Raw genomic sequence first — 16,260 nt, 5'->3', positions numbered from 1 at the left:
ATGCTTGAAAGACATCCAAACTATTTAGATCAGGTCAAATGTATCAAAGGCTGCAGTCAAATCTAATCATACTAAAACTGAGCATTCAGCTGCATCCTTCGCCATCAATAAATCATTAGTAACTCGTAAAAGAGCAGTTTCAGTGCTATAACCAGCTGTGAAGCCAGTCTGAAATTTCTATGTCTATAATTTTTAACAACTGCAGGATCTAGTGAAGGCTTCTTCAAGAGTGGTTGGACTGTAGCAATCTTAATATCATCCGGATTAGAACCCATAATAATGAAAAATATCTCCACACTAGATGCGGCAGGAAGCGACAGGACAAACCCATTAAGAACAAGCCACGTGTTGCGTTGCCCTGGTCGCGTTCGGTGTAGACACGGTGTAAGTAATATGGTCATTTTTGTTTCATACTTTAAACTACTGACAACGTTTCTCCAAATGTATTTACATTTATTTGCACAGAATTATAACTGGATAAGGTGGTCAAACTAACAAAAAGATGCATCTCCATCTCAAATACTGCCCCAAAGACCTTGTCTCAAAGAAAAAAAGTTCTTATTAATTTTTTAACCACACAATACTAATGTTTTACATGTATTTTAGAAAGTTCAGAAGGTGTATCACACCTTTCATTTATCTTGGCAGGATGGCAGTCATTCTCATTGCTGTTGGGTGACTTTGTCGTTGTTCTTGAGATTTGTTATTAGTGAAATTCAACCTTAACACTAAACTGGAATTGTCAATGCATGCAGAAATAAGGCAAAACCGGAGTGGTCTCTTAATTTTTCTGCTGCTGTATAGAAATAAATATCATAACAATAGTAAGAGTTTTAACATGTGTAAGATGACATTTGAAAAATTTCTTTATCAGCTATCATCTCTAAACATACATTTTCATACATGGATAAGTACTCTTTTAATGGAAACAAGTGGGAATCAGGCCAGATGTGAGGGTTTCTAAATCACTTTCTCCTCCAGCTGCTATTCCCTTAAGTTTGTGCTCTGTCTGTCATACCAGGGTCATTTCCCTCTTGCCACCCTGCCCTGGGGTTGCGCTGGTTTGTACAAGTGGTCACTGGGAGGAAACCAGTCATCTTGGCATCTGGGCAGCACATGGCTGTCCGCTAACTGGACACTTTTCATTAGCCCCTCAGAGTCTTGCCACCCCACACAAACACACATGGGGGAAGAGCTGCCTTTTGTTTTCTATGTCCTACGCACACCCTATGCCGAACCACCTCCTTTTCTCTCCTCTCTTCCAACTAAATCTCTTTTCCGGCTTGATTCTCACTGAAAACCATATGGCGTGTGACATCATGGGGGCAGGAAGCCGAGCAAAAGGGAAGGATAGAGCAGAGAAGAGGGATCGGACTGCCAGGTCTCCGTGCAGTGATGTAAGCAGACAGGCATGCTGGGAGGCCCATTGGGGGTGGGGGGGGCAGGTTGGAATTGCTTTGGGGTTTTTTAGACTTCACTCCCACCTGGATAATCAGGGAAGAGTGAGGAGGGGGCTCGTTGACTGTGTAAAAACTGTTTTACTTCAGGGACCTGTCCCTGTGCTATAGAACGTCTGCCCTCATTTACCAGTCTCATAGATTCACATTATTACATCGTCCACTATAATGTTTGCTAAGTGTGCTCTGAGGTATAATCAGTCTTGCACAACATCTAGTGCACCAATCATGTCTAATCAGGAAGGCATTATGTATAAATTCAGTCGAATATTACTGTACTCCCAGTTCAGTTCTGGAGAATCTGCTTCCAGCTTTTTTCCGGTTGAATAGATCTACTCTGTTTGTGTTATGCTTTTTACACATGTATCAATTTAATTTAATACATTTTGTGTTAAATAAATGAAAGCGACAACACGTGTTGGGTTGAAAGAAATAAAAATACCACAGATATGTGTTCAGTTATGGACTCCACATTTTGTGGAGTCCATAACTGTGTAGTTTTACAACAAGTGTTTTTACTGCAGTCAAAGGTTTGAACACCTTTTCCGCATTTTAGAAGAAGGCGAATGCCGCAAAACTATTAACACAAAACATGAAGTTATGCATTTACCAAAACATCGACATTTTCATCCTGATCTCATGGGATTTCTTAACTATTTTACTAGCTAATTCGTATGAATTTGTACATCGTGAATCGTACAAAAAAACGTAGGATTACTAGAAAAAAAGCAATACTGAGCTCCACCCCAACCCTGCTGCTAAACCAAACGTCACTGGCTTAAATGTACAAATGAGATAATACAAATCCATAAGAAAATTAGCCACCTCCTAAAATAGTTATATTTTTGCTGTGAGTTAAAATTTTTGCTTTTCAAACTTAAAACAAGCAACAGATATCTGCAAATTGGTGTAAGAATAAACATATTTTTTATAGTTTTTTTAAGTTTTAACTTAATTTGATATTCCTAATTCAAATTTTCTTTTCTGACAGCAGATATCTGTTGCTTGTTTTAAGCATAAACTCGCTTTCAGAAAAACAGAAAAAAATTGCAGTGTGTATAGACAGTTTCAGCACCGACAACATAAACGTTATGTGGCCCAAACTTAACTTCTGTAAACCTCCGCAATGAATAAATATACAATGAAATATTTATCAAAATTATTATTAATATAAATTCAATTTAAAATAAATTGTTGTATCATAACCAAACACAGACTGGAAATTAACTTCAAGCCAGGTGCGTGCGCAGATGCGATGAAATTATCTATGTGGCCATTATGAGGTGCATTCTGGGATGCTTTTTAACAGAATTGTATGCTTAATGTATGCTATCCACTTGACGGCTGCTGTTCTGTCTCTCTGTGGGCCAACTTAGCCATTTAAATGAAATATAATGAAAATTATACTATTTCAAAAAGATTTATCCATTTATTCTCGTAAAACCTTTTTGCTTAAAATTAGTTTTCTCAGAAACCACATACAGTCAGGTACGTCCAAACATTGGATTAATACTGTATTTATTTCATTCACTTTAGCAGCTTTGATTTGTGTGGTACAGTGATGCACTGAGACCTTGGGCAGGAGTTCAGACTTGATATCTGGGATATGCATTAACCATGAGTGAAACGCACTGTGGCCAACTATTTTCACCAAACTGCCTTAATGAGACAAGAGTGCACATTCTACAGCTGTTTGCATTGAACTATGAGATTTTCCATGTTTATATGCAATGACAGACAGAATCTTGGATCTCCTTTCTTCGTCCTCCGTAGACCCTGAATCCATTTCCGCTAGCCTATTCTCTCACACTCCCTCATGCTCCACCTAAACACGGTCCAACATCTCTGCTCGGGTTGTCTGCATCTATCTCGTCCCCTGAAGTCTCTCTCGCTGAAAAGTCACGATCTGAGCACCAGGCTTTTTTGTCTTTTAAACTCCCACCCCACACGTTCGCTGGGTGAACTCCACGCTTTGTTGGGAGGTCTGGGTCTCCATACCACCCCGTTCCAACCATCTCTCTATCAGCACGAACACACTCGCACACACGCACATCGAAAATACCCCGCTCCTCTGATTAATGGCAGAGCTGGGGAGTGTGCCAGGCCGGCTCCTTGCTAAGTGAAGTGAGAGAGAGGACAGGAGAGGTAAGGCTGCTGCAGCTGTGGTTTGGAGTTTGTCTCTCAGCCCCTGATCTGCCTCTCTCCCTCTCCTCACTGGCTCCTTCAGGGACACACGCTTTGGCAAGGCCCCAGGAACAAGGGAGTCAAGACCAGGGTAAGAGGAGAGGAAGGGGGAACGAGAGCAAATGTGGGCGAATGGGAAGGAAATGACAAGATGGTTAATTTTACAGAGGTATTTTGAGAGGCTATGACGGTTGGAGATTACTTTACACAGCCGTGTTAAAGCTACTCTTAATTTTGTGTAAAATGTGTGATAATGCAAAAAAAGCATATTAGATTTATCTAGCGCTGATCTAACCTGGCTAGTATTAGATCAATTATGCAGATTTGGTTATGTGTAAATTAAATGAAGCATTAACTGACTTAACCGTTGCCATGGATAAATGTTTAGGATTTAATATTTCACACTTGTCAATAATTCTTATGTTATTGATTCATAATCATTGTTATGTTTATTGACCATATTTAAAACTCTTACGATTATTTCTGGAACTGTAATTCATACAGACGGTCTCAAAGCAACAACATAAACCAATGTTACTCTGCATGCACTTTTGTGGCCCAAACTTCTTCCAGTACAAGAATTGTAGTGAAATACATTAGCTAGCAAGATATAAGTATGTCTAGCCAGTATTATTTTGGGTTACCAGTAGAACCGTTACTTGGCTAAACCTAATTGCGACAAAGTTACACGACCTATTCAAGAAATTTAATAAAATTGTTATACAATAAATATTCATATTGATTATAAATATAAATTAAATGTATATAGTTATATTATTAGCTACTAGTCAATTTATTGTTTTGTGTATATTCATTAGCCTGAACATGTTGCTTACAAAGATTATTTTGTTGACTGAACTTAGTTATGCCTAAAACATTATGAAATTTGAATCTGAAAATATGAAGAAACTATTTCAGTTATACATTTAAAAACGACATTAATATGTTGTAATTGTTTTTAATTGAATTGATGTGATACATTTTTCATGAAACCTTTTTAATAGCATCAGTTTCCAAATATGTCTTTGTGGCCACTATGTCCCATCAGATTCACAGTGTAAAAAAGTGCAGAGATGTAGAAAAAACATTCTTTACTGCAAATCCACTCTGAAGTCTGCTTTTAACGTTTCTACTCGAATAAGAAATTACGATAAACCTTTACACATGGCGAAATAGATTATGATTTCATTGTTTTCATATTTGTATTACTCTTTAAATATTGAGTTATTTGCATTTGTTTCCCAAATTCATCTGAAACTTCTACATGTGCTTTGTAAGTGCGCTTCAATGTTCTGTACCATATTACCGTCCCAGGCTGGCGGCCCTCTGTGTGTGTGTGTCACTCTTGCAGTGTTTTACGGGCTGTGCGCTGCGGTGCGCTGACCTCCCTCTCACCCTGGTGCCACCCAGCCAGTGTAGGACTCAGGCACCATTGGCCCCTGCCAAAATCCCACAGCGCCACATCTGCTATCCATAAACGCCAGGCACTCTTGCTCTCCTTCTCACATCCCCCTTCCTCCTCCTCCTCTCAAACATATTTGCTTATTCTTGTTTTCCCAACTGAGCGACACTTAAATTATACTCCTGCGCAATCTCTGTTCTACATTCAACTTAAACACTCAGCGGTTCAACTCTTATCTCTTCCTCCTCTGCAATCCATCTTTTTTTATACTTTGTTTCTTCCATTCCAATGGAAAAATCTTTCACCCATTATGTCTTCAGTGGGATCCAGCTGTGTGTGGTGGCAGTGAATTGGGAACCACAGGACATTCCTGGTCCAAGCAGCCCAAAGCCATCGGCGTTAACTTCTGAACGTGGTCAAAACCAATCACATGCTTTTACGAGAGCTGTCCAATGTACCTCCGTGTAGTTTGTCCCTCACTATCAAAAACACTTCGCTTTCGATCAGCAGAAACATAATTCAACGTTTCCACGATAAACTACTGGGGAAGGTTAAGCAGCGGGCCTGGAGCAAAGGAAGGCAACACGTTCACATTCAACGCATGTGTTTCTTAACGCTAAGGACAATCTCTAGTGTGGGAGGATTAGATTTCCTCTCTAGATCATGAACATTTGGCCAGGCACACCACACCCCATTCAGCTTTAAACAAGATGTGTTTAACACATTCCCGCTCAATGCCCCGGGTGCACTCTGGCTAAAAAATGAACGAGAAAATAAATTGAGTGCCTCAGCTTAACCGTCCGGAGCTTCGAGTGCACCCCTAGGCAATAAAGAAGTATTACCCTTGTGCGATTGTTTTATCATGATTTGACTTTTTCCACCGTAATCAAATTCGCAGTGCGGGATAAAAATGTACATATTGAACTTTTGATACCCCGTTTCTTGGATCGTGTTTTGTTTTTTTGAGCCCAACGCTTCACCTTCTCCTTTCCCAGACATATTGGCATGCGCCTATGGTGTGGTCCCAACAGAACCTGGGGATGAATCATGTAGCTGCAAGCATGCAAGAGCAGTGCTCTATGATAAATATTACAATTCATAAATCATTGTTTCTCAGAAGAGAAAGAGACTAAGGGGAGGGGGAGCGAGAGCACGCGAGGACCTTAAGGCATTTGGGGGATCCGGCGAAAAAACAAGAAAGGGTCACGAGTGAAGATAGTGGTTAAAGGGGGTCTTCAGGTCAGGGATCCACCAGGGAGAGGGAGTGGTTGCAAGTGTCTGTGTAGGAGAGAAATGTAGATGGTCTTTATTCGCACTATAAAGAACTTCATCAGGATATGACAAAAGCCCAGTCACTCATAATATAACACTCGTAAATTACGGTAGTTATCTATGTGGTCACCAGCGATTACGTCCGATGACAGCCAGCAGACAGTGAGGACTGCAGTTGTTGTTGGGAAAACAACTGCAATGTGAGGTTTGGTTTGAGTTAAATGATGCAAAATAAGACTTTGCAATGACAGTTTTTACAGTGAGGGTTTAGATGCAGGTTTTCAACGCTGCTGCCCTCATAAACAGAGAGATGATCTTACAGAGAGTTTAGGCAGGAATTTGCTTCTGCTAACATAATTGTTCCCTTTGCTTAACAGAAACTCCTCAACAAACACAGTGTATAATGCTGAGACCCTTAATGCTGAGTTTAGTGGCGAACAAACAAATCCATTTTTGTCTTTGAGAAATGACACGAGGGGTCACTGTCGACCTGAGGCTGAAAGTGACAACCTCTGTTTAATTTATCAGTCATCAGTTTAAATGAGCTCAGACTTGACAGATAGCTTTAAAAGGGCATGTACTATTAGATGCAATACTTTTACGCTGTGGAAGAAAACCATTTTAATACATGTTTGCCATCTAGTGGCCACTAAGGTGACTTGGTCCTTTAAAAAACAAGGACAAAATTAAACAGGAGATGTTTTTTATTATCCAATTAAGAACAATACCTGTGTGTTTTGTGACAAAAGCAGTAAAACATTTTCCAATAGTTTTCAGTTCAATGTTTTCGGTTTTTACTCCATTTCAATGTCATAAAGCTCTGGCTCGTCTCTTTTGACCCAAGGTAGAGGGGCGGGGACATAAGGATCATAGGTCCAGCGAGGATAAACCCTCTTATAGAGATTCATAAGTACTGTGTCCTGAGAGCGCAGTTGGTTATCAAATACACACTTCATGTGACCGTGAGTACCTGCAAAAACACAAAGCCTTATAAACAGTTCACACAGTACACATTTTGTTCAATTTAAGTCCATTAATTGCTTTTTACCTAACGCCTCCTTGATGTGTCCCCTTCGTCCCCATTTTGTCCGTAGCTCTACTGGTTTAAACCACATAATATCATCTGTAAAAGAGAAATGTTATAATGTAAGATTGTAATAAAATCATTCCTTTAAACACTACGCAAACCCATCTGCACATAACTGAAGGAAAACACTTCTGTACTTACCTCTGTTAAAGAACATGTAACGGACCACAGCAGACCGCCGGTTGATTTTGAAAGGATGTCCACTCAAGACGATTCTCTTCAACATCACCCGCCGAGGATCACAACTCAACAGACTGCCTGTGGCTACCAGGTCCAGCATACCTACAGTAACGGTAAAAGAAACCTTAATTTAAGACATGCTTTAGGATGTGCTCATTCTCAATGCAAACACTGTTTGTTTGGCTTTTCTCCCTCACCATTGTCTCTCTGTTTGAAGACCAGGACACCAGCTGCGGGGAAGGTTATAGGGGCATAGACAGACATCACCGTAGGGGCATCAGGACGCAGGAAACGCTCCATCTTGTGTTTATCCCCTAAAGAACAGAATCTCAGTTTTATTAGATTTAAATAAAGCCTAGTGCAACTAATATGTTAATTTTACACATATGATATCATCCTCAATAATTCAGCAGTCTTTTTCATTTTTGCCCTAACATCGTCTCTACACCGGACTACAATAGAACACATTAGCACACATTATCATTTAAAATTTTGTCCACACTGGACAAATCTCATAAGAACAAGCCGTGTGTCGTGTCGCGTCGCGTCTGTAGACAGTTTAAGAGACACAGAGGTTTAAAATTAGCTGTCTCTGCCTCCCTAAACTCGCATCTTGAGTGCAATTCATTGGCCAAAACAACAAGAAAAATAAATAAACGTTTAACATTAAAAACAGCCAATAAACAAAAGATTTTATTAATTATATCATATTGTTATTGTTCATCTTTTGGCCATGGTAATCATGTGATGTTATATAAATGAAGTGAAAGCCAGATGTGAAGACATGGCCATGAGCATGTCACAGAAACAATCAAAGAACTGCAATTTTGCTTTACAATAAAAGCAAGTATTAAAAAAAAGGTCTTTCAGGATTTCCAAATTTGACTCAGTTTGCAAAATGGAATGCCAAATTTCAGCCCGTTTAAAATATAATTTTGGACTTGACAGTCCTTTTGACATCAAGTTCTCTGACTTGACCATATGAGGTGTATGATTATACCAGATGTGTGCTGTGAGAAGATGACTGAAGCTCTGAAGCGTCTGAATCCACACTGAAACACCAGCTCCTCTTTAGACTTGATGGGCTCTGTGTTGCTCGGATGTTGCCGCACCGACATGTGCATCACTGACATCTACAAAGACACCAGAACACAGATTTTTTTCAATTGTCTGAGCTTAACAATAAATGTATCTTTAGCTAAACAAACCAACACCCAAGTATAAAGTAATTACTACAATTTACCCTAAACTAATATTTAAACCAAGTAAAATGAAATGATTTTCAAAACCAAATCACACCCTCCAACTAAACATAACTCGTGTAGCATTTAAATCTTATTTAAACCTTACAAAGAAGAGTGCCTTACAAATACAAAAAAAGGATATTAACAAGGATGTGATCTGAGCAAGTACCTTCTGTTCGTGTGGGAGAAGAGATACCAGCACTAAAGGTTTGCCAGCCTGGAAGCTCTCCATTACTGAAGGAGGAACATCCACAATGTGCAGAGTGACGTACCAGCCCGCCTGAAGAAATCAAAATGTGTGAACAGGGCATGTAAGAATTAAACAAGCACATGCCACAAATCATTCTTTGGACAATATTAACACGAACCATTGCGCCTTCTTCGTCACTGGTGGCCTCCGCCAGCATTCGACGACGCATGCGCTCAAAGTTCTGGAACTGGTAGATGCGCGAGTAGTTGGGGGGAAGGTTCTCCAGGGAATCCCAGGGGGAGGAACGGAAACTTTTCAGACCTCTGTACTTTTGGAACCTTAACACACAGACAGTCCACATGACCAATGAAAGACATTGTATTTGAGAACTGCAGGAGGTAAACATTTATCAGTGATTTCCTGGAAATCCTATGGTCACTATGTTGTTGTATAAAAAAAGATCTGAGAGGGTTCTTCACAAACGTGATAAAACAGGGTCTTACCGAGTCTTAGCTGGAACATCAAGAGGAGTGTCTACTTCGTCTGGGAACATCTCATTGGCACGTGCCTCCCTGTATCTCCTCAGCCCCTCTCCCTCCTCTGTCTCGTCTATATCTTCGTCATACTTCTGATCTGCTCCGGTACGTCCGGCAGAACTGATCTCCTCTTCTTCCTCCTCGCCATCATCTCCAGAAGCGCATTCAGAGCCGGCATCCTTAGGGAGGAAGAGAAGCGCATAACATTTTCTCTAGACATACATCCACGCAGAGTCTAGCAAACCCAAACAAAGCACTCAAGTTCTTTGAAGTCCACTAAATAGACACGACGCTTCAAGGAGATGGGAAAAGGACAAGACATGCTGCTGGGGTGCGTTAGCCCCCCGCAGGGTCAACCTGCAGAACAATCGCAGGTGCCGTAATAAAAATAATCTCCGTAATCATCTGTAGTACCACTTCCTCCATTGTTAACATCTCGCATTGAAAACTCTCCTTTGGAGCTCCCAAGACATCAAACGCATGCTAATTGTGATAAAAGAAAATAAATTGACCAGAGCTTCCATACATGTTGCGTTTCCCCTCGTTCTTTCAAGCCCAGCTGGTATAAATAAATGGCCGCCCCCTCCGCGAGTCTCGACGGGAAGTTCTGTCAAAAAAGCAGGAAGGCAGGAGGCTTCTCTCGGGACTCCCTCTACAAACACTATTGTTGCGTTGAGATGACTGGCACTGAGGGCCAAGCAGCACACATTGGGAAAACAAACAGTGCCGCTCCACCATGCAGAGCACTAACCGACGGTCACGTAAGCATTGTTCAGCCCGCTCTGTGCCCTAGAGGTCTTCACAGGTCCACTTAGATCCGTAAAAACCCAAAGTCCGACCTGAAACTCGTGGAAGTTCAGGTTTCTAAAGATTCATAGGTCCCTCGGACGCGGGTAGTTAAATAAATGTTTTTGCTAAATAGACCCGAGAAGACCCGAACTGTCGTGTGTAGCTGCCAAGGCCCCTCTTGCGACATTGTGTGGCTGGATGGTAGGCAAATTTACGTTGAGCCCGAGCTGACAATACATTTTCCATGTACACTGTCGTGAATTATTACCTTGGTCTGTTGTGTTGTAAGTGATTGACTTTTCAGCACTTCATGAACAGCTTTGGGGCATAAACCCGCACGTTTAGGGCATAAACCTGCATATAAACCTGCATGTAAAAGAATTTAAGGATATCTAAAGGATGGAACAGTGACAAAGATTTATAACCCCACACAAAATACAATGTATAGGTAGTTATACCTGTGGGATTAATCAGAAAACTGGATTTAGCTGTGTCTTAATCATCGGTTTTCTGTCATTTGCCAAAGCAAAACAAGAGGAGCAACGATTTCTTGCCATATCAATTTCATTTTTATTGATCCATTTAGTTTTTCATATCCACTGGTTACAACTAAAAGACGAATTCTGTCATTACAATAACACAAAATATAGGCTAATGAGTAAATAAAATGAAAATAAAAGGAGTAGCGAGCCAAACTGGTTACCAGGACACCGGGATTTTTTTCTGTAGCCTACTACGATGATCAGGCTGGTGAGTGCGGGTGAGACAGTCGAAAATGTTTAAATTCGGGTCCAGTCGGGTTAAATAATAATTATGCGGGGTCGAGTTAAATAATAATTATGCGGGGTCGGGTTAAATAATAATTATGCGGGGTCGGGTTAGATTTGGGTCTGACTTTATTGGGTCGGTCTCGAGTCAGGGCTCTCTTTAAAAAAAATGATGTACGTCGGGTTCATGTAACAAGGGATTTGGGTCAGTTCGTGTCGGGTAAAGATCTTTGGACACGAGAAGACCTCTACCGTGCCCATCGTGATCTCCAGCAATCAAGACCTATTTTGGGGCTACTTCTGGCACATATGCCGGAAGGATTTTGTGAATTAGCCTGCTTTGTCAGCCTCGCTCCTGGGCCGGGTCACTTCTACTAGAAACTTAAGGGGTTGCCATAGTTACGGATAATCAATACATGCCCCTGGTTCCTGTGATATGTAATTACATCTTGATATGTTACAGTCTATTGTTATGCGAAGTCTTTCTTAAGTAGACTGTGAGGTAAAAATAAGCAGAACTTACCTGAGATTCATTATCATCCATTTCATCTTCTGTCATCTCATCTACATCATCGTCACAACTGTCCACATCATCATCATCAACATCCTCTTCAACATCATAATTGATCCACGTGGCCTGGTAGTCAGATGTCCCCTTTGGTACCTTCATCACTTTCCTGTTTTTTCTAGCCTCTGAACATGCAGAAAGATCACATGAATCTTGCAGTTTGCTTAGGATCACCATTAGGAACTTTTCACTAAGAAACTTGTGGTACCTTCGGCCTCCTCCAGCTCTGCCTCTGTGGGCCACGTTTGCTCTCCATCCATCGGGTCAACCTCTGCCTCTGTCTGCAGGCTCTCCCTCGTCTCAGGGTCTGCTTTCATTAGCACCCGAATGCCAATATCGCTGTTCTTATCTCCATCCGTACCATCCTACAGAACAAATATGTAAGTGAGGGCTTAAAACCCAACAACACATTCCTGTGACATTAATATTAACATTATAATCTAAACAATTAAAACTTTCAACAAAAACAGATCAACACAGATGACATAAGAACAGGTGTCACATAGTGTCATAATCACACAAAGTTTTACATGGTTTGTAATAATATAAAAAAATATGTGAAACAAATAATGGCATTTTAAGGAACAGCTCATCTAAAACTGAAAATCATTTTTTTTTTGTCAAATGACTGTCTTCGGGAAGAACACAAAAGAAGATATTTTGTAGATCATTGGTGTCCTACCAACATAGGGCCCCACTGACTTTTGTATGGGCACAAAACTGTTTGTTATAAATGTTTGTTATACTTATTGTTATAAATTACATGTATGTATTTGGCAGACGCTTTAATCCAAAGCGACTTACATTGCATTGTCTATACATTTGCATTTTTAAGTATGTGCATTCCCTTGGATGGAACCCATGACCTTGGCGTTGCTAGCGCCATGCTCTTACCACTGAGCCACAGGAAAGACGGGACATGACAGAAGGTAAATTCAATAATTTTCTTGCACAACTTTCTTGCTCTGTCAGTGCAAGTTAAAAAAAACAATGCAACATCCTTACCATCATGTCTACGTCTCCTCCTCGTCCTGGCCTCGGTAGTCTGGAAGCTGCTGTCGTGATGGGCAGAGGATCTGTGGGAGCATCAATCTGAATGAGCTGAAAGTCTCCATGACCTGTTATGTGCACCAGCCTGTTCACTTTCAAAGGACAGCCTCGAACATATCCTGACACACACAGGGTCCCTAACCCTGTGGCTGGGCCTCCCGTTCCGTTCTGGCTGGTGTTTGGGATATACGTAGCTTTCTGAGCCAACAGGTGCGAGCGCCGAGATCGGAAGGCCAGTCGCCTTTGTTTCTGTGCCGACAGATGCCTCAGCAACAGTGTGGCATCCTGCTCTGTGTCTACGGGAAAGAGACGAGCTTCTGGGAAACGAGACTCCACCAACCGGGAAAGAGCTTTGCGAGACTCTGTGCGTTTTTTTACAACTAGATCAACCATTCCTTGACACACCAGTGCTGCAGATAAAAACAGAGAGAATTTTTTAAAGCAGTCAATCATTCTTGATTGTTATTGGTCAATTGCCACCCCATGGTTAAATAAAACTGCTCCACATAACAAATTTCCAACAAAACAGTGCTACTTTAATGTCTTATACACATTTGCATAACTTTGATGTTTAGTTAACTAAATTACTAGTCATTTAATGCGTGTCAATTTTTTTGAAAAGACATTACATAAAGTAAACTGAGATGCTTAGTCTTCTCTCTCACCATGACTTGGCAACCCTTGGGCAAAGAGACAGGAGAGGATGTATTCTCCATAGCTGTCCCATCCTTCATTTGAGTCCAACACAAACACCAAACTGTCAGCAATCTTTGCCACATCCAGGACCGAATGCAAGTCAGCTGAAAGGATAACTCAAATTAAGAGACGGGTCTTAAAACAGCATGGGTTATCTTTAATCTGTTAGCGATCTTCATAATGTTACCTGTGTCTGGCCTGTAAAAGGTAAACCTCTGTTTAAACCGAGGGAGAACAAGACCATAACTGTCCTCGGCCCCACCGACTCCTTGATCTTCGTACACTATGCCATCAAGTCCTTCTCCTTTCAATATCTTTGTCACAGCTCCTGCATTTACTCCTGCGTGCACAGCTATAACTGCCACCAGGTGAGGAGGGCCATCCCTGCTGCCAAGCTTCCGTTTCTCGGTCAACACCTGTCATCATCAAAAATCCAAAAACACTTGAGTTAGTCACTTATAAAATCGTAAACCATGTGAAAGAATTTAATATTTTGATTTACCGATTCTTTTTTGTTTCGGCGGAGCTGATTGGCTTTGTGTCTCCGATCCTGTTTCCTCAGTTCTCTTCTCTGTTTCTTGCTCAAAGTCACGACAGCAACTCTACCTGATTTGATTGACATGGTGTATGGTGCACTTTTAATATATTGTCCTTTAATATATTAGAATATAACTATAGTAACAAGGTTTTGGTAAATCGATTGCAGTTAATATTACTATAGTCGTATTACAAATTCTAGATAAGTTCTTGCACTGGCACATTTGAATACAAATACCACAGTAAAACTGTTGTGAAAAGAAATACACTAAATAACGTTAGATGTTTGTCAGTTTCATACATGTATTATGTTTATATGAAAGTTTACGCAACGATCACTTTATGGATCTTTAAACACGTGTTCAAGACGGGAGCGGCCCAGCTGACTGCTCAAGCGTTTGTGTTTTTTTTATCGAAAGACCAGACATACCCTTGTTCTCCCGCCCGATCTCGCCTTTAGTCCGATGCTTTCCATGTTTGTGATTTTTGTTCTTCTGTTTATAAACTCCTGGTCTGTGTGCCTGCTGCTCTTCGCCTCCTGCAGCCATTTTCGGTCATGCCGCACGTGTAAACTTTAATGACGTCATATTTCCGCGCCCGGCTTTCCTGGGTTGTTACTAGAAGGGCTACAGCTACGGCCGCAAGTGGTGCAAAATCTCGCCATATAATTATAATAAATTACATTAGCTAACGCCTAATCCCAACCCATCCTCAAATCTAACCTTAAAAGAATGAAAAAATATAAATCAACTGTTTTCAGCTTGACAAAAATGATGCGGCATTGAAGTGCGCATGCCCAGTGGAGGTAGCTGTGTCCCTACAAGTCAAAACCGCTTTCCTGCTTCACAATCGCAAGTGCGCGACTGCCCCCTTCTGATGTTCCACTGCATTGCGCTTTGATCGTATTACTAACTAATAATCAGCAATTAATTTACGTTAGATATGACATTATTATATACACGGTGTGTACATAAAATATAATATGATTATTATTAATAACAGTGGGAGAATGAATTAGTAAATTGGGAACAGAATGGGATATATCCACCACAACAACTAAACATTAAATAAAAAACCTATTATAGGACCAGTACATGTTTCTATTGTAACATTCTTTAGGCTACATGACAGTTTGCTCTACCTTCCCCGAGAGCCTGTCAATGCAATAGTAGGAAATATTGTTGCCCTTCCCTCCCATTATAGTTAAAGGGATTGTTGACCCAAAAAATTAAAATGCTTCATTTACTCACCCACATGTCATACCACATCTGTATTACTTTCCTATGCAGAATACACTTTTTTTAAGTACGTTGGTAACCAAACAACATTGACCCCCATTGACCTCTATTGTATTGGCACAGAGACATTTCTCCAAATATCTTCTTTTCTTTTTCATTGAAGAAAAATACATTTACAGGTTTTGAATGACATGGGGGTAAATAACCGATGGCATGATGTTTTATCTTTGGGTGAACTATCCAATTTAATTGAGACAAAAATCTGCAAAAAGAATCATGAATAATTTTAGGGCTACAGTATGATTTAACAAAGTGAGACGACAATGAATGTGTGTGAAGCAATGAAGATTGCGAGATCTTGTGGCAAGAGATCATGTTAGTACTTTGTCCGTACTGTACTTTTAAAAAATGTTGAGGCTCTTGTTGGTGATAAAGAATAGATTATTTTGCATGTTTGCATTTTCTCTTTGCCCCGCCTCTCTGAAACGTGCTGATTTTTTACAAAGCTCGTCGCTCTGAAAAGCGAGGTGTGCTCTGATTGGCCAGTTAACCAGTGCGAAGTAATTGGTCGAATATGGCAAGCATATGACGGAAATGTAAAGCCTCTTACCATATTTGAAACATCAGGTTGCAAAGCAATTGTACTGACAGGTACGCCCACCTTATACTTAATTATACATTTGGGCCGTCTTAGTCAAATCATACCACATACTGAAGTAGATTTGTGGGGGCGTGTTTTCACAAAATTAGATTAGATTAGATTCAACTTTATTGTCATTACACATATACAAGTATACAGTGTAACGAAATGTACTTTAGGTCTAACCAGAAGTGCAATTAGCAAGTGCAGGATAAACAGTGAATAAATACAGAATACAATATTAGGAAAATATTATACAGTGGGCATGGATTATGAAAATACTTTATAGTAGGTATGTTCTATCAAAATATTGACAGTAGGTATGTACTATGAACAATATATACAGATGGCTATATACTATGAACATTAATGTACAGGTGGCTATGAACAGATAATAATTTAGACTAAACAATAGTGCAAGTG

General features: G+C 40.4%; 1 protein-coding gene across 1 annotated transcript; it reads right to left on the bottom strand.

Moving 5' to 3' along the window:
- Positions 1 to 6,776: 6,776 nt before the first annotated feature.
- Positions 6,777 to 14,778, bottom strand: tsr1 (TSR1 ribosome maturation factor). Its single transcript, XM_079481035.1, has 15 exons — positions 14,390 to 14,778; positions 13,925 to 14,028; positions 13,610 to 13,838; positions 13,392 to 13,526; positions 12,682 to 13,136; positions 11,885 to 12,041; positions 11,632 to 11,801; positions 9,520 to 9,731; positions 9,195 to 9,354; positions 8,996 to 9,106; positions 8,583 to 8,715; positions 7,780 to 7,896; positions 7,544 to 7,684; positions 7,364 to 7,438; positions 6,777 to 7,285 (listed from the first exon to the last, which is right to left on the bottom strand). The coding sequence occupies exons 1-15, from the start codon at positions 14,505 to 14,507 to the stop codon at positions 7,110 to 7,112; spliced, it is 2,493 nt and encodes an 830-aa protein (XP_079337161.1). The 5' UTR covers positions 14,508 to 14,778; the 3' UTR covers positions 6,777 to 7,109.
- Between the last annotated feature and the right edge of the window lie 1,482 nt (positions 14,779 to 16,260).

Source organism: Barbatula barbatula, assembly GCF_947034865.1.
Source record: "Barbatula barbatula genome assembly, chromosome: 19".
Taxonomy (NCBI): domain Eukaryota; kingdom Metazoa; phylum Chordata; class Actinopteri; order Cypriniformes; family Nemacheilidae; genus Barbatula; species Barbatula barbatula.
Note: the sequence above shows the minus strand (reverse complement) of the source record. Positions and strands in the feature narration are given on the sequence as shown.

Bases quoted from the DNA above. Each gene is read 5' to 3' on its own strand.
- tsr1 (XM_079481035.1), bottom strand. From the start codon at position 14,507: ATGGCTGCAGGAGGCGAAGAGCAGCAGGCACACAGACCAGGAGTTTAT. The intron at 7,685-7,779 runs GTGAGGGAGAAA...CCGTTACTGTAG, and splicing joins CTTCAAACAGAGAGACAATG to GTATGCTGGACCTGGTAGCC. The intron at 7,439-7,543 runs GTAAGTACAGAA...TCTCTTTTACAG, and splicing joins TTACATGTTCTTTAACAGAG to ATGATATTATGTGGTTTAAA.